The sequence below is a fragment of the Poecilia mexicana genome, unplaced genomic scaffold (assembly GCF_051168715.1).
Source record: "Poecilia mexicana isolate PSO_F unplaced genomic scaffold, ASM5116871v1 scaffold_4, whole genome shotgun sequence".
NCBI lineage: Eukaryota > Metazoa > Chordata > Actinopteri > Cyprinodontiformes > Poeciliidae > Poecilia > Poecilia mexicana.
This window is the reverse complement of record NW_028263373.1, coordinates 24,457,215-24,480,896: the sequence shown is the minus strand read 5'-3', so window position 1 is coordinate 24,480,896 and position 23,682 is coordinate 24,457,215. Positions and strand designations below refer to the sequence as shown.

The window sequence follows — 23,682 nt, the reverse complement described above, 5'->3', positions numbered from 1 at the left end:
TGCGTCCTCCGCCTGAGGCCAGGGTAAGATATGAGAGCATGTTCAAGAGAGAACACTTCAACAAAATTAGAGAAACTTATTTAAATCAACCTAATAATTCAATGGTTTGTACTTGTGATTGGTTCCTGTATCTATTTTCTGTGGAGGTAACCAGCAACACATATTATGATACGTTAGCCTCATTAGATCGTAGTTTTAAAATACTGGTGTATGACCTGGTTGTAGAGGATGGAGGCGGGTTTTGGTGTTATTTAACTAACATGAGGTAGAGATGTGGTTTTATTGAGCTGCATCTCTACCTGAGATTATGTGGTGATTCTTGGAATCCTTTGGGCCCTTGGTATTAACTGGGCATCAATTAACCATCATAACCCTGCCTGAGTACTGTTGCTGACCATGTCAGTTCCTTAATGACCACTCGTATTCTGATAGCTACGTCCAGCAGATAACGCAGCATGTCACAAAGCTCCAGTTATCTCCAGCTGGTTTACTGGACATGAAAAGGATTTCATTGGTCTCCAATGGTCTCCGCAGACCCCAGATTTTAATCCAGTAGATCACCTCTGGGATGAGGTGGAAAGAGAGATTTACTTCACATATGAGCTGTAGAAAAGTCTGCAGCAACAGAGGAATGCTGTCATCGCAAGGTACACTCAAAAAATGAACTCAGTTTAGTGTTGAATTAAGTAGATGGAGCTCTGCCCAAACTAATATTTACTTGTATTTTTTTATTTTTAGTAATTTTATTACGAGTTGGAATTTCAAACATAACACACTTTATTAAGTTTAACATAATTTTTTAACTTGTTAAAATCACATAAAATCCTTCTTGGTGCATCAGTAACAGGGCTGAGTGAATTCAACAATCCAGTGTGTTCCTTTGCAAAGTCCCCCATTGTATTGTGTTAAGACACTGCACATGTTGAGAAGCTCACTCTGAAGTAACTTAAGTAATATGACTGTTTTTATGAAGGTATTTTTAGAGCAAAAGTTTTTTTTTTCAGTCTATCATAAATACAAAATAACAGCTACACCTCTTCAGATTCTTAAAGTACAAGACATAAATTGTATTCCTTCAGTCACACTTTAAAAAAATCTTACACTTACAATTTTGCACCAAATAAACCCAAACAAATGGTGCAAAACAAATTCGCATAGCCATGTCAGAAAAAAATAACTTGTGAATATTAGATGGTTTATTCCTTCTATTTTGTCACTTGCCATGTCCCTGTTATAAGGAGGTAAAGCAGTATTAATGTGAGTGAATAATAGACCCACTTTTCCTGCCGATTTGCTCTTTAGTGAACATATTTTAATATTATAAAGACCAATGAAGAAGATGGAAAATATTGATTGCATTATTCTGGTGTCACCCACTATGCCTTCAATAAGGCATAGTGGGTAGGATTTATGTTTATTTTAGTCATTTCTGTAAATTGTTTAGCATTGTTCTTTTAGTGATTAGTCTGTTCCTGTTGTAGATTATATGTTGGTGTGTGTTAAACCACCCAGCAGAGTAACCATAAGTCAGAGAGGTCATCGTCATAAAGATGTGAGTTTCACTCAATCGGGTCATTCAAAGGAAGTTTAACCTGGTTCTATCAAGGTGTGCCTAACAAAGTGGCCTCATCATTCTTAACACTTTATATGAGTTTCCACTAAAATAACTAAGTCAGCCTTTAAAAACGCCACTGAATAGAAATGTGAGTAAGGTTTGTTACAAAGTACAGTCAAAACATAAAAATATTACGGATTTAACATTAACATCGGTATCAGCCAACATTAGTCATTTCTTAAAAATAAGTAAAGTGTGCTGATATTAATAACCAATATATATTTCCATCCTTCAGCTGTTTGTGTTTCAGGAGGAAGAGGAGGGTTGGTCATGTGGTATTTGGTTAGTGGTGCAGCACAGAGTAGGAGGAGTTTAATCTGAGCAGAGAAGCAATGCCAGGGTTATGTGGATGTTTTTTCACCATGTCAGAATGATCAGGAGATACATATAACATCCATAAACATAACTGCAATATTAATATTGGATATCGATAGTGGCCAGAATTTTCACATAGGTGCACCCCTAGAAAAATTAATGATCTCCTCTTCAGAAACAATTTAACACTTTGGAATATTATGACTGGGAAGATGCTGGATGCTACATAACTTTACTGAGTTTGAGCCAGAAGTTTACATATGCTGAAAAAAAAGCTGTGCACTCTGTCTGAAGTTAAATGACAGTGAACCTCTCTTGTTCTAGCCCAGTTAGAATTACCAAAATATAAGATATTTATTTGCTACATTTACTTTTAAAATATCAGATTATATCAAGAATTAAGTACATTTACTTTCCATATTGTTTGTGGGTACTATTATTGTGCAGCAGTAGGTCAATACACTGGACAAGCAAATGTGCTATGATTTGAGAATTACAATAATAGGCCATCAACAGAATTGAATTAAAGAATCATATCAGCTGAAATCTATTCTAATAGCATTAAAAAAGACAAACATCTTGGTCACTTACCAAAGGAAGGGTTTCCTCCAGGATTTAAAGTGACTCTGAAAGCTTCGTGCCAGATGTTTCGGCCAGGCGGCGCGTCACAGGGATCGATGTAGAGAAGAACGCCTCGAAAACCGAAGTCAGATAACAGAGACAGCTGGGTACAAAAACACACAGAAGTATAATTAAAGAGATCACTAATTCTCCCAAGGTATAATTAAAAACATTTTTACTTCTTATTCATAAACATATTGTAAGTTACATTTCTTATGGCAGGACAGGTATTGTAAATAAAACTAAGGTCCAAACACCTACTGCAAACAGTGAAAGAAGGAAATTAACATTAAGGAAAACTATGCACAAAAACTGAAATGTAACTGAACAGGACAAACAAATCATGTAAAATATAGATTTTGCATCTTTAGAAAAACAAACTGAGGAACATATTGATTAATGCTGAGAACAGGTTGTAATGAGAGTCTGAAGCAAGACGACTGAGACACAAACAAGCAAACAAGAAGTCTTCCCAAAACAAAGAAAACCAGGACTCATCTAATAAGCTATAAACCTACTAATAACCTGAAGTGGACACAATGGCCATAGACAATGACAAAGAATTTCATCATAGCAACAGTTATAGAAATATTCATTATACAGTGCTTTTTCGTGTTGTACTCCTGAAAAATAGTTTTTTTCTTATTTCATAAGTGGAGAGTGGATATAAAACAGTCTACATGCCCCTGTTAAAATACCAGACTTAACTATAAAAATTAATGTCATACAATTAAACCACAACAAAACTACTGGTTTAAGGGGAAATGTAAAAAGTAAATTAGATTCAAAAAACTGTTTGCTTCTCTAGTTTTAGCTTTTTTGTGAAATATGCTCACCTGCATTATTTAGCAAAGTACATAGTTTGCAGAAAAGGTTAGAAAATGTTGGCAGAAGAACAACACTATACATCTCCAAAGGTGCAGCATACCACCAGTGAAACATGGTGGTGGCAGCATTATACTGTGGGGTATCTTTAGATTTAGAAAACTAGAATTTTTGTCAAGGTAGATTACATTATGAACAGCTCTAGATCATTTTTGGCCTAAAACTTCACAGTGAGCCAAAACCAGGAAATGAACAGCTTCGGTGTGAGAAAATTAAAGCTTTGGAACGGTAGAGACGATGCTCAGCCAATCTGAACAAGAGACGTCCTGAAAACACTGAACTGTTAGTGAAATGTGTTATTAGTATAATGCTATTATCCAGTCAAAATGTGGGATGTTGCTCGACACCAACCAAAGAAAACTAAATTCTAAAATTAGATCATAATATGTTTCAATAAAATATCAGCACGAGTGTGGGCAAACTTATGCAATCTGGTTATTTCAGCTTTTTCATGCTTTACAACAGGGGTCCCCAAACTACGGCCCGTGGGCCGGACCGCCTCCACATTTGGTCCGGCCCCCTGAACAATACCAGAGAGCATTCAGATTTTTTTTTCATTTATTGTATTTTCCGGTTTATATGCGGATTTTTCTTCAACCACCAGGGGGCGCTTTAGCAGGAAGTGTGTTCTGTAAACTGTGGGTGTTTTGTTTTGCATGGCGCATTGCTGCCATCTGTTGGGAACTGGTTGACTTTTATGTTATTTAATCAGTACGGTTGCTAGCGGTAGAGCAGATGAACACGCGTCGTTATGAACGCCGCATTCCAGGAAGCGATGCCTGTAAGTAGCAATTTATACTTCAAAACGAGCCTTTATGTTAACATATGAGAAATTAATATATTATAGTTACTTTCCCTTCTCAATGGAACATATACTAGTCAGTACCAACCGTTTCACTCATGGTTATGGTTTTTGCCCATGTGCTTTCTGGGTAAAAAATCAATCGAGAAACGAACCCGGTTACAGTTTGTTGATGTGCCACCTTGTGGAAATCTCCAGCAAGCAACAGACGTCACGTAAACAGTTTAGAGGTGTTTATCTATTTAATATCAGGCTTTAAAAGCAAGTAAAACAGCACAGCAATAAATTGTCACATTACCACAAAAAGAACAGTTATCACTAAATTAGCGTCTTACATTCTTATTGAATGCATTTTCTGATTGAGTGATTTCAGATGTTTGATTATGACGGCATTCATTTATTCAACAGCAGTGATGGGAAAGACAGAAAGATGTTGCAGTTGTCACAGAACAGAGCTGTATTTCACAGCTGTCAGTGGGAGGCGTCCTTGTTTCTGTTTTTTATTGTTTTACGAGTGTAAATAACAGTTTTATTGAATATGTGACACCAGCCACAGACATTCCACACTCTACACAACTCTGTCCTGCTCTGCAATAACACCGAACAGAGAGAACAGCAACAAAATCAGTTGGTAAGACAGTTTTAGCAGCTGCTAAGACTGCTAATCAGTCTTATCATGCAAATAATGTAAATAATGTAAAAAATGTAACATGTAAATTTACATTTTACAAAATGTAAAAGAATGTAAACTTATTTACATCTGCAACTCTCTCTGCAAATCTTCTTAAAAAGAATATGTTCTTTATAAATACAGTGAAAGCATGTATCAGATTATTATTATTATTATTTTTTATTTTTTATTTTTTGCACACATTAGGCCACCCTGACAATCATTTGAACACATCAACCAAGCAGAGCGTTGTTGGTGTCTGTGTCCATCCTGTTGTGACCGCAGTGTACCCAGGATAATGCACTGTGTCACAAAGCTTAAATCATCTCAAACTGCTTTGTCAACAAATTCACTGTAGCTCCATGACCTCCATCAATGGAGCATCTTTGGATGTTGTGGAACAGGACATTCTCATCATGGATGTGTGTTTAGCAAATCTGCTGCAGCTATGCGATGCCATCAGTTACATTAATATGGGGACAGAGGGCAGCTGTGGCTACAATCCAGTAGCTTGCCACCATCAGTGTATAAATGTGTGTTTGAATCCTTGTAAAGCGTCTTTGAGGGTCCTGAAAAGCGCTATATAAATCTGACATCATTTCATTTTAAAGTAGATGGAAATCTCTGAGGGATATAACTGATATATTTTTTGAATCTATGCCATGACTAAGGCAGTTCTGAGGTAAAAATAGATGCAAAATCAATACTAGAACAGAGCATAAAAAATTAAAAGGTGCCTGGTGAGTGTATGCAAGATTAATATTGTGTTTCCCTGTGATGGACTGGCAGACTGTCCAGAGTGTACCTCACCTTCTGCCCAATGAATACTACAAACAAACACTACCACAACCCAGCAAGGACAAGCGACAAACCATGAATGTCAGTTTCATGAAAGCATAAATATAAACTGTTTTCTAGTATGACTATGACTCTAATATTTGGCTGTGATGTATAAATGTGCCACCTCAACCATGAATGAAGCTACACTATGAAACTGTACCGGAAATTGTGTGTCTGTAGACAAGCATCCCCCACTCAAAAGAGCGAAGTGTCTAGATGAACGGCATCATCTCTGTCAGCAGTAAAATGTCTTCCTCTTGCTTCAATTTTAATTATGCTCCATTCAGGCCAAACATGTTTTGCACTTCAAAAACGCATCCAATGCCTCAAGCTGGACGCTTGTGCGCTATGACGTCATAGTGCACAAGCGTCAGACATTTTGTTTGAGATGTGCTTTGGGAGAATCTCAGAACCTAAGTGGACGCTGACCAGGGTTCGTCTCACCTGATCTCAGTCTGACAATCTGCCTACACCAACAAAACACATAACAAAAGGAACTCAATGGCGACAAATTGACATCACAGAAAACATAATTAAAACAACCTCATAATCATATTAGACACAATTGTACTCATATAAAAAAATAATACTTTACATTAGAGCCAGATTTGAATCACTGCAATGTGAAAAAAAAACACAGCAGCTGGAAATGAAACAAATTTTGCAGTTTTTGTCCCCTATGTAACCTAGTCTGCTCAACTACCAGCTGGGAAAACATCCTTAAAAACACATGAGACGATAATCGATTTTTTATTTTATTTTATTCTGATATCTTTGAATAATGAGATTCTTCTGATCCTGTGGCTTTAGCTAAATGACATATGTGCCTGATTAATCCAGCTGAGCTTTACTTCAGGTTCATCGCCACATATCATACAGGGGAAAGTGAGTGGACATTTATACAACACGATTATTGGGCCTTTTTAATGTATACTGTGTCCTTTTAACAAGGATGTGCAAAATTTTAAGATTCATCACATACAGCTGTGGAAAAATTTAAGAGACCATTTAAAATGATCATTTTCTCTGGTTTTACTTTTTATAGGTATGTTTGAGTGAAATGAACATTATTATTATTTTGTTCTATGAACTACTGACAACATGTCTCTGAAATTCCAAGCAAAAATGTGGTATTTATTTGCAGAAAATGAAAAATGGTCAAATTAACAAAAAAGATGCATTTCTTTCAGACCTCAAAGAAAACAATAATATTAATTTAGACACAACAATACTAACGTTTTAGCTCAGGAGGAGTTCATTAATCAATATTTGATGGAACAACCATGAGGTTTTCAATGGGGTTGTGTGCAGTGGTTTCTTATTTTTTCCAGAGCTGTATATTATATTTGAATTACACAAATAGTATTCCCAGGGATAAAGAGTGTGTGGATCACAGGCAGCTACTTCTAAAATATATAGAGTTTAAAGGATGACAAGGAGAACATGTTAGAGCACTTACTGTCTTTTAGTGACTCTTGATTTGGACTAAAAAGCTGGCATGCTGTTGACCAGTCTCGCATCGGCAAACTTAATTTCATTCCAAAAGACAGAAACAATAAAAAAAATGTTCAGAGCTAAAAGCCACTTAATGGGCTGAAAACATTCGATTCACAGAACAAAATATGCTGATTTAGGACTGAGTGGATATACATTAACTCTGAGTGTAATAGAACCAAACAGGGTTTAACCATGAAGATAAACAGAAGCATCTTGCTTTTGTCAAGTGTGACTCTTGCTGGCTGTGTAACATTGGGCCTGCAGTCACCGTCACACACTCATTAGTGAGAGTTCAAGGCTCATCAATCACTTTTTTCCCCACTTGTATGTAAAGGGCAATCATTTCTCTCAGCTGCTGGCTCGCAGCACCATTAGAAGGAACACATGATCAACTCTGTCACAAACTAGGTGGAGATGAGCAAATGGGTCAACAGCTTCTTACTGGATCATTACAGGTTCCACAGGTTCCGGTATGGTGTGATGTGTTCAACTGTGTACATTCAGATAATGTGCAGTCACCTCCACTGTCCCACATCCGCTTGTTTTTTTATTTATTTTTATTTTAGATTTTATTGATGAGTCCCAGTGTTTTAAAAAGCTATATGAAAGGATTACGATAATCCAGTTGACTGCAACCAATTCTTATTTCTGTGGTAAACATTTAAATTATTCACTAGGAAATTTCTGTCACCAAATATTCTCTTAGAGTTTGCATGCAGGTTTGTATAATCAAATTATCTTTTGACTGAACGGAACGTGCAGCTAAATTTATGAGCAATTAACATGCAAGTAAACGTTTATGTTTTAATTAACTGGGTAGGAATTTGTATTTTCCCTGCCATATTCTAATTGATGGCAAAACTGCTTTAAGCAGAGTTTGGAACAAATCCAAGCAGAAATAGGTCTAATCAATCAAAGCACTGCTAATGTTAGTACGCTAACGGAATCCAGCAAAGGAGCAGGTTGAGGATTTTTATAGAAAATACTGTATAAAAAATGAGGTGCATGACAAATTAGCTCATGTTGAGTTGAAGATTCCTTTTGTAACAGGCTGCAATTAGTATGCTACAGTTAGAGCCATAAGATAAATCATCAATCTTTTTATTAGACGGGAAACATGCCTGAGTTATAACCAAGTTATTTCTGAAGGTCAAAAGATGTTTCTCCTCAGTGTGTGCAAATCTGGTCCTTTTTGTTGCTGGATTCCCTGCGTTTTGGTGTCAAGTATCTGAATAGTCTACCTTAAGTGATTAATGAGAGGCGTTTATCAGCAGAAAAACTACTGTACTTTGATTTGTTCTTACCTTATATAATAAGGGTGCTTGACCAAGCTTGACCACAGCAATCTGGTTAGTGAGGTTCAGGGAGTCTTTGGCTCTTCTCAAGTCTTCCACACTGGCATACTGGACATCCACCACCTCTCCCTGGAGAGAAACAGAGCAGCTTCTTACAGAAAATACATTTTCAAAAGGAATCTAACAATATTTGTGGTCAATATGATACAGAGATGATACTAGACGTTAGCAGACAATACACATCCACTGAAAGCTGTTTCCTTCAGCTAAAATGACAACATTTTTACTCATGTATGTTTATTAACTCATTGTTAATTACATGTTTGTGTATGGATATATTTTATGTAAATGCCAGCTGACAATGCTGCAAACTAATTTACCTATGAGGACAAATAAATATATCTGTCTGTCTAGATGTTTAGGTTTTATCAAGAATCTCTATGATAAAATGAAAAACCAAAAACACAAAGATGCTCCACAATGTGTCACTGTACCATTTGCTATCAAATGTCATAATATGGCTCACATCAAAATAAGGACGTACCGTTCTTTGACTAGCAATTTACAATAAGGTCTTCAGAAAGGAAGACCTTATTCCTTATCTTTCTGCCGGTGTTCAGAAAGAAAAAAGAATTTCATTCTTGTTGGTAGACCTGCCCACAAGAATGAAATTCTAAGAATGAACAAAAATAAAAATAAAAAGTCAATAATTTGGTAAGAAAGAGGTTTTTTAAATATAAAACAAAGCTTAATGTGGCCTGTCTGTGTGCTGCAGATCATCTTATGTACTGATGAGTTTTCTGGTCCTGATGGGGAACTACGGTAGGCCACAAGAGTCAACAAAATGCTAAAACTACAACATTAAACATCAAAATGGGAACTTTGCTAAACTTGCTTAAATTATTGGACAAATTATTTTGTGAAATTATTTTGTTTGTATTCATACAGTCTTTATTCTAAAAAGGTGTTGAAAGCGAGCCAGTGTTGTCTGCTGGCATGAGTGCATCTGTTTGTGTGAATCGTTGAGAGTGTTTTCATCCTCCTCATCCCGGTGACCTAGAAGTTGTTGGGGAAAGTCAAAGCGTTACTTTTTGGGGTCTCTCGCTCTCATTCATCCCTCTCCTACTTGCCGCACCCTCACTTTAACACTCCCTCACCGCATCACCTGGCTCTGATTCATTTTTCATGTGGCCTGGGGGCGAGTGTAACACAACGCTGCAGCGGGAAGAAAGCGTGCAAGTGGTAAAGAGGGACTGTGCCAATGAGTCAAAGAGAAAGAGGGAGCGAGGAAGAGAGAGAAAGTGAGAGAGAGCACATCGCTTTGAATCAGGGGAGTTCAGGAGAAGAGAGCAGGAGAGATTTATCATTGCTGCCTGCATTTGCATCATAAAAGTCTTTCCATTTAACTTGCAGGCTGGGAAACAGTACAAGGCACAGTGAAATGTAATACTGAATAATCTCCCTGCTCACTGAGATGGTTCTGCTTGAACTGAATCCCTGTCTCCCTCCTCCTGGCTTGCATTCTTCCGTTTCATCTTAGCAAGGTAGTTAAATTAACGATGGAGGTGACAGCTCTGGCTAAAGGAGTTAGCATCATTATACACAAATATTTCATTTTCCCACTATGCGTGTCCTTCGAACTAGATTTAGAAATGGGGGCAAACAAAATAATATGTTGATGAATGGTGCCCAATTATTTAAACTGGTCTCATCCCATAATTTATTACTACTTCATTTCTAAGTTATGGTCACATTCAAGTATAAAAAAATTAAAAAAATAAAAATCACAGGGAAAAACTGCAACTCACATCAAAATTCACGTCAATGTATTTAGTTGAATTATGTGAGACAGATCAGCCTAACGTAAAGCATCAGTTCATTTCTAACGTAAAGCATCAGTTCATTTCTTTCCCTTTTTTCTGTCATGCCAAAGCACTGGTTTCTCCCTTGTGACCTTTTGGATAGAGAAAAGTAAGATATTTTAACCAATTATAAACACAGAGATGATGATGCGACAAAGTCATGTGCTTTGTGATCTTGTCCATATTTCCCAATTTAAAATAGGATAGAAATTACCTTGACTGTCCCTTATGGGGAAACTCCATCGAATGTAGAGAAACTACACCAAAAGGTGTCTACTCTGACCTTTTTGACCTTCATCTCATATATTATCCAACAGATATGAATAAAATAACAGGGAAACCTGATTTTGAAATGCAACATCTTGGTACCCAAGTTGAACCTCCACCACGATATTTCACCTGTAGTTGAGTAGCTCTTTGTCAAGTCCAGAGGACCCCAAAGCACTTCACACTCTATTCACACACCTACACACTTATTGACACACTGCTGGTACCAAGCTACTGGATAGTAGCCACAGCTGCCATAGGGCAGTCTGACAGAGGAGAGACTTTTTTTGTATCAGAAAAAAAAAATCACTTTATAATTGACATGATGCCATTTGTCAATAATTCCAGGGGGAATGTCATCAAATGACCAACCGGCGGTTGCAATTTTCCCTGAAGTACACGCCCCTTATGTGGAGGAACTGAGCCTCTGTCAGCATTGCTGAGTTCATTGCAAACACACTGCGGTCATAAAGAATGAGGAAAATAAAAGGAAATCAAATGTGGGTGTGCTGTGGTGGCGCAGGGGTTAAGCAAAGTCCACATATGGAGGCCTCAGTCCTCGACGTGGCTTTCACAGGTTCGATTCCCGGCCTGGCGACCTTTGCCGCATGTCTTCCACTTCTCTCATTACCCACTTTCCTGTCAACTAACTATCAAATAAAGGCCACTAGAGCCGATAAGACCTTAAAAAATCAAACGTTGTCAACAGGGAACATGCAATTCCGACAGCTGTTACCCAGAGTGTTTAGAGGGTGGAAACAATTTATTCAAATTCCAAAACCTAAATGAAGTCTGGAAAAATGGATCAAAGCCTGCAGCTGACTTCATGTCCAGTTGAATCAAAATGTGATTGACGGCAACATGTTGGTCTGTATAAAGGTGACTGGTAGCTAACATCCCATTTTGTGTCATATTAGACACTGTATGACTGAAAGTCAAATCAAAGGTAGTTATGCTTGATTTTATGAGTAAATTCCATGGGTAGCTCTATGTCAGCATGAAAACATATACTGTACTAACTGCTGTATTAACATATAAGCACCTTTTTATGCTGCTGTTTTTTTCTAAGCAATTTCCTGAAGACAAAATTTTCATAAGCTCACATCATTTGAGTCATTACTGACCAAGTGAGTACAAAATGTGTTGAAGACATTTTTCATTCACATCCAATGAGACTTTGTGCCCCTCATCATTCTTCCTCTAGCTGGGACAACCTTACAGACCTGATGGACGACTCAGAGAATTTTCTTGCCTTTTGTCTTTGCTGATGAGATAAAAATTACTCATTTACAATTTACAATTGCATAGAAAGGTTATTGCCAGCTCTTCAAAACGTAGTTGGACTTAATTCTTTGTACAAACATTTCTTACCATTTCAAGCAAAGAAAAAAGCCCATTGGTGAAAAGTTTGGAAAGCTGTGTAAAAGCATATGCATCACTAGGAATTCGATTTAAAGACAAAGACAGAAAGAAGTAAGTAACATAAATGTGCCGTGGTACACCTGCATGTCTCTTATTGTGAGAATAAGAGACATGCATATGAATGAGAGCATCCTTTTGAAGGTTTGCCTTTAACAGACATGCTGACATCAGACAGTAGGAGTGATTAGTAAAAGGTGAGAAGGAACAGATCTCTTGTGTCCCAATGCAACCCTGTTGACAGACTTGTAACTAGTAACATGTCTGTTACTAGACTCGTCTCCACAAAAACTAGTTATTGTTGTGGAGAAGAAGATCTTCAAACTATGTCTAGCAGTGATCCATATTTCAACAGCACCAACAGCATCAGGAGGATCACATAGAGAAAACAGGTTTTCTGTCTCCACAGTGAATCAGGTGGTGGCTGAAAGGGCTATCCCATTTTCTTCCTCTGATCCAGGCGGCAGGAGGCCAAGTAGAGCTTCTCGTAAAGGGCAGCACTTCATACATTATATCTCGACAGTTAATAGAGTTCTCAAACTCCCAAATACATCTAATTTTCAGGCTGTTCCACTGAAGATGTCAGCAACTGCCCCAGGGTATCTCACCCAGAGTTTGGGGTGCAGTTCTGTTTTTTACCTCTGCTAAGGTCAATGAGGAGTAAAACAGTCTGACGTCTGCCTGTCCTCACCTGTTTAACTGACTCACTTAACCTGGCAGGACTACTGCCTTTGTGATTGGACACGTCCTGCCTTCCAAGCCTGTTTTTGTGGTGGCTTCTCAATCTGTGCATTATTTTACCCAGTAAAATATGTTTCCTTACCTTCTCTTTCTACAATGATTGATGACATGGTTTCTCAACACACCTTTAAACATTCCTAAATGCAGACATGCTTATTTTCCTTTCTAACATTCATACATGTGTACCCATGACAAAGGCTGTAGCAATACACCAATCTCACGATACGATATTCTGCTCACAATAAGATGTATATCACATTAACCCACAAACTATACAAATTTATACGATTTGATACATAATTAAGATTTTCTGAAAGATTGTATAGGTACAGAGTGATTTTGGTGGCATTTTTTTGACTTAGATTGAATTAATTTAACTGATGGTGTAATATTGGTGTAATAAATGTTTTTGTTATGCATGTGTTATACATTCGCTTTGTTTGAATGTTAATTGTGTGGCTTTGTGTATTTGGTTATGCAGAAAAGGAACCTTTTTTGTCTTATTCACTTATATTATGTAATTTATCTACTTCATTATTTAATTAATAGTAACTGGTTGTTTCATTACATGTCATTTTTACATTTGTAGATGTGCAAGTTGGTAAAAAAAATATGCCATGTGTGATAGCTGTAATTTATTTCATGTGAATTTGACAAAAAATTCAAAGTAGGATTTAATGTATTGATACCCGTGGATAAAAAATATTGATAAATATCGTAGAATCTATAAAATTACACAGTCCCCCATGACACATGGGGACACATGTGTTTTGTTGTTACAAAACATCCTGTATCATTTTATAAACCAAACATTACAGGATTAAAAACAACATAGGGGTGTAATTATAAATTACAGTATGTATGACGCTATTTTTAAAAATTAACTCCTTCAAGCAACTGGATCCGTCTATTGGTCATGGATACGTATTGGCTAAAGAGAGGCTGGTGATGAACTCCAGGGGGCGAGAGGCAGGTGCACACCTGCAGTCCATCACAGGGCAACACAGACAAACAACTGTTTTATTCAATTAAATGTAACCAGTAACATGATTGTTATTTAAACTGGAGATAAAATGCAAACTACATGTTAGACTGAGCAAAATTTTGATAATGACCCTTTTTAACAGGAGATACATACATATGGGCATTTTACAACACATTCAAAAATTGCCTATGGAGGGAAAAGGACACACGATTTTCAAACATTTTCAAAGTGCAGGATGAGTCTATTTTGTAGAAACACCCTTTCTACCAAGAGTGACAGGTTCACCAATTCTTTGCAAAGTAGGTCAGTTTTCAAGTCCTTTCACAGATTGTCAGTTGAATTTAGGTTAAAACCCAACTTTGACTGCGACGTACAGTCAGATGAATATACTTTGATTTAAACCATTCCACTTGGGGAGCACCAATAAACGGGCTGGCAAATAATTGGTCACAATCATTACATATGCAGTTGATTGTGAAGTATGTTGCCAAAACACAGATAATGGAGAGAAGAAAAAGGGGTGAAGAGTGCAAACACACAAACGACAAGGGAGACAATTTTCTAAGCTGTTTTGAATTAGTTAGAAGCTTTTCCCTACTGCCTTCCTTGAAAGGCTTTAAAGGTGAGCATTTAAAAAGCATCCCTGAACTCCCTGACTCTGATGTTAAGACACTTAATGAAGCCCTTGCCTTTACCTCATCCTCAACTCTGTTATTTGCATACACATAGATTTGTTTAGAACTGCACTGGTCCCTATGGAATACAGACTATAGAAAATCTTTCATATCACATCTAAATATATAATGTTAAACTTGGTTAAAATCTACCTGCTGCAGTGCTTCCTTTAATTATAACAAATATATACATAAACATTACAAATTTGAACAGATACATATGTGCAAATGTGCCTCATCCCCAGAGGACTAGCCCTCCAAACATGGCCAACATCAGGAATCAATAGTTTAGTATTCTTCACATGGACTCCAATCTATCAATCACCAATGCCATATTTAATTGTGAAAGCAATGCATAGACCCTGCAAGCTGCCACTTTATGCCAGGAAAGGAATGAAATGAAGCTAGGAAATAATCTGGTGATGGATGACTGTGACCCTCCTTTTGGTTCGACTTCCACAAGAGGACAGCTGGATGGATCAAGCAAAGCAGAGAAAGGAGAACGGAGAGCGGGGGGAGTGGAGAGTGAGAGGAAAAACTTGGTATTCAGAGAATGGCTCCAACTTTTCATCTGCCCTCAGGCCGAGCGGGGGGGCTCAAGGGAATAACAAGCTTCTCCTTCAACCCCTTTCTCTGTTCCCGGGATACAGAGAAGTAAAATCCTCTAAAAATAGTGTGACGGCATTTCTTTGTATGTGTGTGTCTGGCGCCCAACGCAGGCAGACTACATGCATAATGACTTCCATTAACCTTCACACTCTGGAAGAATGGTGGAAAAGATTAACCACGCATCTATTATGACTCAAATGCCATCTTTTAAAAGATTTTTTTAATGGTTTCCATATTTTGGAGTTATCTGGAGCCACTGCACTTGTAAGCTCAGTTCCTATCTTTGTTAGTACAGTATGTGTAAACTGCTCAGTGGTTCAGACCAGATGCACCTACTTGTTTGTTTTTTTAAATTAAACTTTACTTCGCTGTAGGTGTAGTTTATGTCTCATTTGAGTCCAGTTACTACATAAGATTACTTCAATTTGGAATTTGCTGCATTATCCTGGACATAAAAATTCTGATTTTGAAACGTTTTCTACATATGATGATGAGATATCAGCGCTGTACAATTCAACTGAAAGAAAGCAAAGTAGTTGGAAGGAAAGACAAAGATGTAGCAACATGAACATATACAATATAGGTCACTCTTGTATCAGCTGTAGGTGTCCACATGATCCATACCTTCTTTTAGAAAACTTTTTTATTAAGAGGTTTTGGTATAATTTGACTGTTTCTCCCTTTATCAACCAAATTGTGAAAAAAAAAGTTAAATGTTTTTTGTTTTTTTTGTATGAAAATGTCCTGTAAGTACATCTGTGTGCACCTAAACTGCAATTTATCTAGTTAGCTTACTTTTGTTTATTTCCCATCTGATGTTTTTTTCCATGAGCTGAATATGAGGTGAAGCTGAGTAAAAATGAATTAACTGACTTTCAAACTATTTAATCTGGTCAAAATGTTTACCAAACAGAATAGAAATGAAGCGAATGCCACTTCACCTCCCTCTGCTCTGGATGTCACAGACAGAGAACCAGAGCCTGGGAACCGGCAGGAGGAGAGTTCACTTCAAATAGGTCGGCTTTGTTTTCAAGTAATCAGGCCATGTTAGCATATATGTGTCTGTGTTTCAGGTCCTGTACGGATTAGATGTGCTGTTTTTATGCACCATACGCTTGTATTCCTGTGGGTTAGGTGCGGTTATGGTTTTGGCGCATTCTCTACAATACCCTGCACACACGTTCTCAGTTTCTTTCTTTGTCACTCTCAATGTCACTTTTGTCTCTTTAGCTTGTGCTATTCTCTTCATCATGCAGCAGTCCAGCCTCTAGAAACCCGTTGGTAAAAAGCTCTGCATTAGCCACATCACAGAGCCTACAGTGTGAAAAACGACACCATCTGCAAATTATTCATTTAACCACCTAAGTCTTTTTACACAATAAGATGCAAATAAGCAAAAATCATTGCTTAAAATGCAATAATAGGATTCCTATTGTGATCATTTCTAGCAAAGGATGCATCTGCAAAAAATCTACAGACCTATTTGAATTAATAACTGGATAGTGAACATGTGTTTAATAGGAGGTTGCTTTTTATCTAAAACTGACAGTTGAAGAGTCCTGGGTTCACATATTTATAGACAAACAAAGAATGGTTTTTATGTTGAATGGAAAAGGTTATTATTTTTTTTTTTAGGTTTGGCTGAATTGGCCATTTTTAGAGTACTCCAGTTAGCGATTAATCGATTACTAGATTACTTGTTGGTTAATTCAACAATTAACACAATTAATTTCCTTCATTATCTCAGACCAAATATGTTAGAGTAGAAACAAGCCTCATAAGTTTTTATGATTTGATCATATCAAAAGGGTTAAAGAGGCCAGAACCCACTCACATGCAGTAGGTCAAACCCAAAGAGACAGCTGGTACCTGAACGCTGCCTACTGCAGAGTAGGCTGCGTAGGAGAACTGCTGCTTCAGCAGGTCAGTGGGCCCCCGCTGGTCACACGGGGTCCCGTGGGGAAGAAAACACTGATGGCTGGATCTGTCGGTGATGGTGTTTGGAGTGGAGCCAGGCAAGCTGAGCAGAACCGTGTGATTGTACAGGTGGACATCAGTCAGGCCAAGTCCGACCCACTGCCTGTACAGGTACCTGGCCCTGGACTCCTCACTGTCGCCTGCCAGGCTGGAGAAAGACCTGGAACACAATATAATGATCAGGAAAGCTAAACAGTTTGGGATCATGAAGTCTGGTTTTGTTTTTTTAGCTTGATTAATTCTTGAGCTCAGGTGCAAATTCAAGCAATATAGTAAAATGACTACATAGCATTTTAAAATTTATTTTGTACTTTAACCATAAACAGTAAATGAAATAAGTATCAAGCACATCAACTTCTAATGTTTCTATAAGATAAATTTTGCACCATATTTCAGAGTCCAACACACACACAAAGAAATTCAAAGTAATCTCCAACTTATGTGCTATGAAGTGGAAATAACACAAGGAAAACATGAACAACATCACATGCAAAACGGACTGAAAGCCAAGGGAACAAGCTAAGATTTGTCAATATTTAGAAAGGATTCCTGCTGCTGCTATGTGTAAATCATGACCAGTTGGTTTAATATTAACCGAATGCCTGGAAAATGTTTTCTCTTTGAAACCAAAGTAACTGCAGAGTGGTGTGATTTTTAAAGTAAAAATATATTTACAGTAAAGTTGTGCTGTTGTAAATTATGTGAAAAGTGACGGCTGAAGCTGCTTTCTGAACTTCTGTAAGTTCCAGTAAGCTCCATGGAGCCATGGTCAGAGAGAACGACGTCGGACCATCAACCAGCGACAGAAAAAACATTTTTTCACAGAGAAATCAACTGAAGAACATAAAGACAATGAGCACTCAGAGAGTTTTGTAGACCTGAATGTACAAGGTACATTTTTATCAATATTTTCATACATTACTAATTGCAAACAGAAAATAGTAAAAAAGATATACATTTCATCTTTGTTGTCACAAAAACATAACCTGTTAATGTTCCCTTTTGCTATCCTGCTTAATCAAAGTAGGAACAAAAACTAAAACCTGCCTGTAAGACTGATGGGCAGAATCCAATTCAGAATCCGTGTAGATAAGTGCAGAACATAAACTAATTGATCTGCAGTATTGCAGATAACCGTTCTATTCTTCCCCAGTCTCTATGGCCAGGGGGCTAAACTAAATGAACTTCTTGTCTTTCTTTGCTTCTCAAACACACCAAAAATCCTCACAGGATTCTGGAGTCCCCATCATTCTCATTTTCCTAATTGCACAAAAGAAATGTCAATAAAGATTGATCCAAGTCTTATTTGATTCTCCTGGTTTGTTTGGTTCTTGATGTTTACCCTTCTTATTGTTTTGACTCACAGAGAGCTGGACTCAAAAGTTCACCAATAAAGACTTGTACAGACTTTCCTGGCTGGCATTTCAGCCTCAAAAACCCAGCCCTCCACCAGCGGTGACTTCTGAAGTAAAATAAACCTCAGGAAAACTGCAAGTCAAGAGAACTATAAGTATGAAAACAAAATGAACAAGTACAGCCTTATTTTTCAAGAGATTGCTTATTTTACCTTACTGAAAGAATGTCGATGTCAATATCAGTTATGCTTAAGTTGAATTGACCCTCCACACTACTCCTTTTATGCAAATGGAAAATTAAAACTAACCATTCCGATTCCCTGCACAATACTATGACATATTTTGATGATAAACTCAGGTGTTGTGTATAAGACAGTTTTCTTCTTCTCTGTTTTAATCTGTTCTTCCTATTCTATTAGCATTAGCACTTTTGGAAATGTCAATTATGTCTAGTGTGAATTTTAACTGCCGTCAGACTCTATCCTACTGGCTAAGTAGCAATAGCATGGAAAATATAACTTCAGACCTCGTAGAAGAGTTGAAATCTACTGCAATGTTTATATTTGTTTATTTAAGGATCCCCATTAGTCTCTACTATAGTAGAAACTATTCTTCCACACCACAAACATTACAATATAACATTTTAAAATACCTTATCAACAAAATTACAACACAAAAATTCACAACCACCTCAACAATATCAGCGTTTTACAAACATTACAAGGACATTAAGACCCTAAAACACAAAAACACAAATCAAAACACAAAACGTCAAGAACTTCAACGATAAATTAAAAACAAACAGTAGCAATTTTTATTTTGATTATAAATTCACCCATTCTATCACTTCAGTAATATTTCATTGTCTATTATTTATTTTTTAAAGATACTTTGTAAATTTTGTATGATTAGCAATTATTGTAATTACAAAAGGAAACATGTTTCATAAATTGTTCTATTCACTCCTGACTGACCGTCAGGAAAAAAAGTTCGAAGGAACTTTAGACAGTGCATGAGTTCCTGCAGTAGTCTATTAAGTACATATCAGGGAGTAGATAAAGCAATTAGTTGAAACCACTGCAAGCACTCGGCATGACCAAAGTGAGTGAATCTTCCTCAGTGCAGACAGAACATTTGCATAGTGTTAAATAAAGTGAAGTAATGGTATTTGGTCACTAATGTGAAATGTAACTGGCAACTGAAGCTTAAGGCAGGGTATCTTTATTCATCATTGAAATGCAAAAGCAAGACTCAACAGTGTGCTGTGAGAATAAACTTTACCTAAAATAAAAACTCTTTGTTCAACACATCAGATGCAGATGTTTGTGTTACCGGCGCCAGACCCAGGGGAAAACTGGGCACTACTCAGTGGCCCACAGCGGTGTACGCTGTATTGATTAAGTGAGAATCTAAGGACAGGCTATAGCTCACTTTCCTGTGTCTGCGCTGGACAGAACAGAGTGCCTGTGTTCTGTCCAGCGCCCTCTGCTGGTGTGGTTGTTCACGGCGACCAACAAACAGAGGAGGTGTCTGTTTTCCATAAAATACTTATTACAGTGAACTACATCCTCACTGTCCTTGTCTAATACATTCATTAGAAAATCTACATCAAACTCCATCAAGTGCTGGTAATGTTGTCAAAACACCTGAGCAACATTTAGAATGACTTCTAAACACTTCAGTGAATCTTTGTACCAACTTCTGGTACCACCACCTATTCCACTTCCTTTTCAACACCAATTGCAAGTGAGAATATCAAAGTACATCTAAACAAACCTTCCTTTAGGGTGCTTAACTGTTATTGTCAGTGAGTGTACTTGGATGGGAAATTAGAGCTTTCCACCCTTGACATCTATTCAAACAAGGACTACAAGATGTTATGTTCCCCACAAGCCTCTATGAGAGGCCATTATCCCTCCTTCTAGTAAAAATGACTCACCCTAGGTGTGAATGAACAGGTGAGGAGCGCTTTTCAATCTCAAAGCAGATGTTTAAATGATGTGGATGATCAGTTTAAATGGGAATTGTGTGTTTAATGTGTGGGTAAGAGAGAGACATGTACGATAACTCTATCAGACTCAGGAGCAGTCGGCCCAAACACACCGTTGTGGCGTTGTGTTGTTAGAAGGCTGCGACTCAAAGCTCTCCAGCAGCCACGATGAGCCGGGCCGTGTGCAAATGTTTCCATTCATGTGTGTAACAGTGTTTCCCAAGACATGTGTGAGACCTTCAACCATAAGCCAAGTGGTTGGAAGGACTCCCTGTGGTTTGGGACACATGCCCAACACTGCTGACACTTCAGGTCTCAACGGACTCTGCATGTGCATCAGTGTGTTTGTGTCCGTCAGACTGGCTCCTTCTGTAAGTAATCATCTTTGACTGTCTTTGATTAAAATGTATGCTGATGTTTTCTGTGGCTCTCACACTCTACCATTCCCTATTGTGTCCATATAACAAATATGTTAACATTTTTAAATACAATTTTTTTTAACAATAACATATAAAAATAATACAGTTAAAAGACAAAACATAAAAACATATGCTGTTAAAAAAAAGAAAAAAACCATAAGGTAGGGCCTTTTTCACTGACGCTCCATTAAACCTTCCATGCTCAGCTGTAATCACCAATATTTTTCCTTCTTGCCAAATGTCAATAATTAGAGAAAAATAATTTTGGATATTTTATTCTTAAATCTATAAATGTACATACATTTCATGAGTATTTGGTAGAATTGCAATTTTTAAGCTGAATGACCTGATGAAACATTTAGGGTATCCAAAGTGTCCTCCAGCCACCGATGTGCTTCATGCTGTGGAGGAGTTCTCAGGTTTGGAAGATTCCACATTTGAACTGCACATGTAATGATTGTAATTATGGCCAAAGACTTCTATTTTAGTTTGATCAGTATGCAGGACATCTCAGAGGTAAATTAAGCCATTTACCTCGGAGTGCATTTGCAAACTGTAATCTGGGTTTTTATGTTGCTTTTGGAATAATGGCTTCTTCCCCGCTTAGTGGTCTTTCAGCCCATGTTGGTACTCATTACACTGTGGATAATTATGCTATCTTACCAATTTTCTGACAATATCTTCCGTTGGCGTTTTACTTTGGTTCTGTGGCTGATGCACAAAATTTCTCAGAACATGCTTGTTTCCAGGACACAGCGATAACATGCTGGCTGTAGATGTCAGTTCTGTTTCTATTTGCATATAGTTTGCACAGATGACAGCGGTACATTCAGGCATCTGGAAATTACCCAATGAAAAACCAGCTTTCTGGGAGTCCTCTATTCTTTTCTTCATGTCTTTGACATTTCTTATGATTTTCCCAATGAAGGCATTCAAGGAATCAGTGTGCTTCGGGTGTTGCCTCAATATGCATTTAGAGACGTCTAACCATGTCAACGAAACATCAACTAATTAGAAGCTCACAAAAATTTAGGATTTCCCCTATGGCACGAAATCCATCCATCCATCCATGATATTTATAAAAGAATGAATAGCACTGAAAAAATGTGATTTTGTAAACTCAACTCCAATTTCTTTTCTCCTACGACAAGCTACATAACCCAAATTATTGCTGTTCATTTTTGACTGTAACTTTACAGACAGCATCCCATACAGTGACTGTAATACTGGTTTTTATCTCTCAAAACCTCAGCAGGATTAACTGGTTAGAGCTTTCATGTTAATGCATTCCACCTCCACATAATTGATAAGTAATGGAAGCTATGTATGAAAATGGCTCATGTAATAAATTCATTTCATCATGTTAAAATATACACATGCACATGCATAAAGTATTATGTCAGGTCAATTTGTATTAACCAGTAAAATTATAGAAACTGGATTTCTGTAGATATTCAGGTTTCTATGCCCAGGTTGTTCCACATATAGCTAAAATTTCAGGACAAGTGCAAGATTTAGGATCCAGGAAATAACACTGAACCTGTCGCACAAGAGTTAAAATATAACAGTCTCGTGGATTCCTTTAAGTAATATTAGAACCACTGGAGAAAATAGAGGATCCATTTATCAGAATTCATCTTAATTCTTAAACAGATTAATTCATTACTAACATTCATTTAAAATGGAACACCTTCACTATAATATATTCCAGGCTTTATATTCTAGGTTCATCTCTTTCTTTCCAGCCTAGAACTAGCAAAGTCCAGGAACAATGTCGGTAGCTCAATGACATTAAAGAATCATTGGTAATAGACTTCAAAATAACATAACAGCTGCAGGAGCAAAACTCAGATCGCTACACTGACACTTTCATTTTCCCAATGGGGGGGAAGGGGGGGGAGTCACCAAGGCTTCCCCAGGCCATAGAAAATATATAATCCACATGCTAATCTGCAAAAAAGGCATTCAATAGGCAGCGTGATGGCATTTTAGTCAGATCCCTGAACTGCCAAGACCAATTTAGTCAGTTGTTTACTTCTGAACAAGTTACCTTAGCATCCAATCTTGTGTGCTTGAGGCACAGACTCAACTCTGGCCAAGAGGGAATACTGGGATGTTTATCATAACTACCAAAGTTATGGAGTTAATTTTACAGAGAGAAAAGCATCTGCCTTCACCAAGAGCAGGAAGGTACTGTTGTATAAATATTATTGTGTACACAATTTGCCAGACTGACCAGGCAGCTATCAAATGTTTGGACTCCTCAAACAACTCTAATACACGTGAGCAATTGAACTGAAGCACAACTACTTGATCAGTTGGGTTTTGTCATAAACTTTTAGACTTTCAATTGAAACCAACTTGTAGTTTCCTTGGCTGTGTATTTGGAATAATGCCTGGAAATCCATATTTGTTTCATCTTCAGATTGTTATAAATGTCCTGACAAATGACCTTCTTTCAGATCTTCAAGGTCTGCCTCGTAGATTTGAACCGTATGATGTGAGACGCCTCACACCAAGATGCCACCATCAGCTGACATTCTTTCCTCCTATATGGTGTATGAAAGTACGTCCATGACAACCCGTGCTGGCCATCACTGGATTTGAGCTGAAAATCCAGCCAATCAGATCAGTCAGAAGTGTTACCGCCCACAACTGACAGAGATGCCCAGTAAACAGAGCGATTTTCTGGCAAAAGCATACAGATAGGGGGAAGGATGGCATTGTGCTTTCTCAATCAATGTATGCGCTCATTACCCTGTGTAAGGATATTAAGAAAGGATTATTGAGGACAAGACAACAGATTCCTAATTTTATCTAAACCACATAGGGTCACCACTTTAG

The 23,682-nt window shown here is 37.5% G+C and overlaps 1 protein-coding gene across 1 annotated transcript in view; it reads right to left on the bottom strand.

Annotated features, from left to right (window-relative positions):
- Positions 1-23,682, bottom strand: part of naaladl2 (N-acetylated alpha-linked acidic dipeptidase like 2) — a 358,608-nt gene that overhangs the window by 180,444 nt on the left and 154,482 nt on the right. The window contains exons 6-8 of the mRNA XM_088005108.1: positions 16,967-17,234; positions 8,550-8,669; positions 2,522-2,654 (exon numbers count right to left, since the gene is read on the bottom strand). Coding sequence (XP_087861234.1) covers positions 2,522-2,654; positions 8,550-8,669; positions 16,967-17,234 — 521 coding nt within the window. The remainder of the gene's footprint in view (positions 1-2,521; positions 2,655-8,549; positions 8,670-16,966; positions 17,235-23,682) is intronic.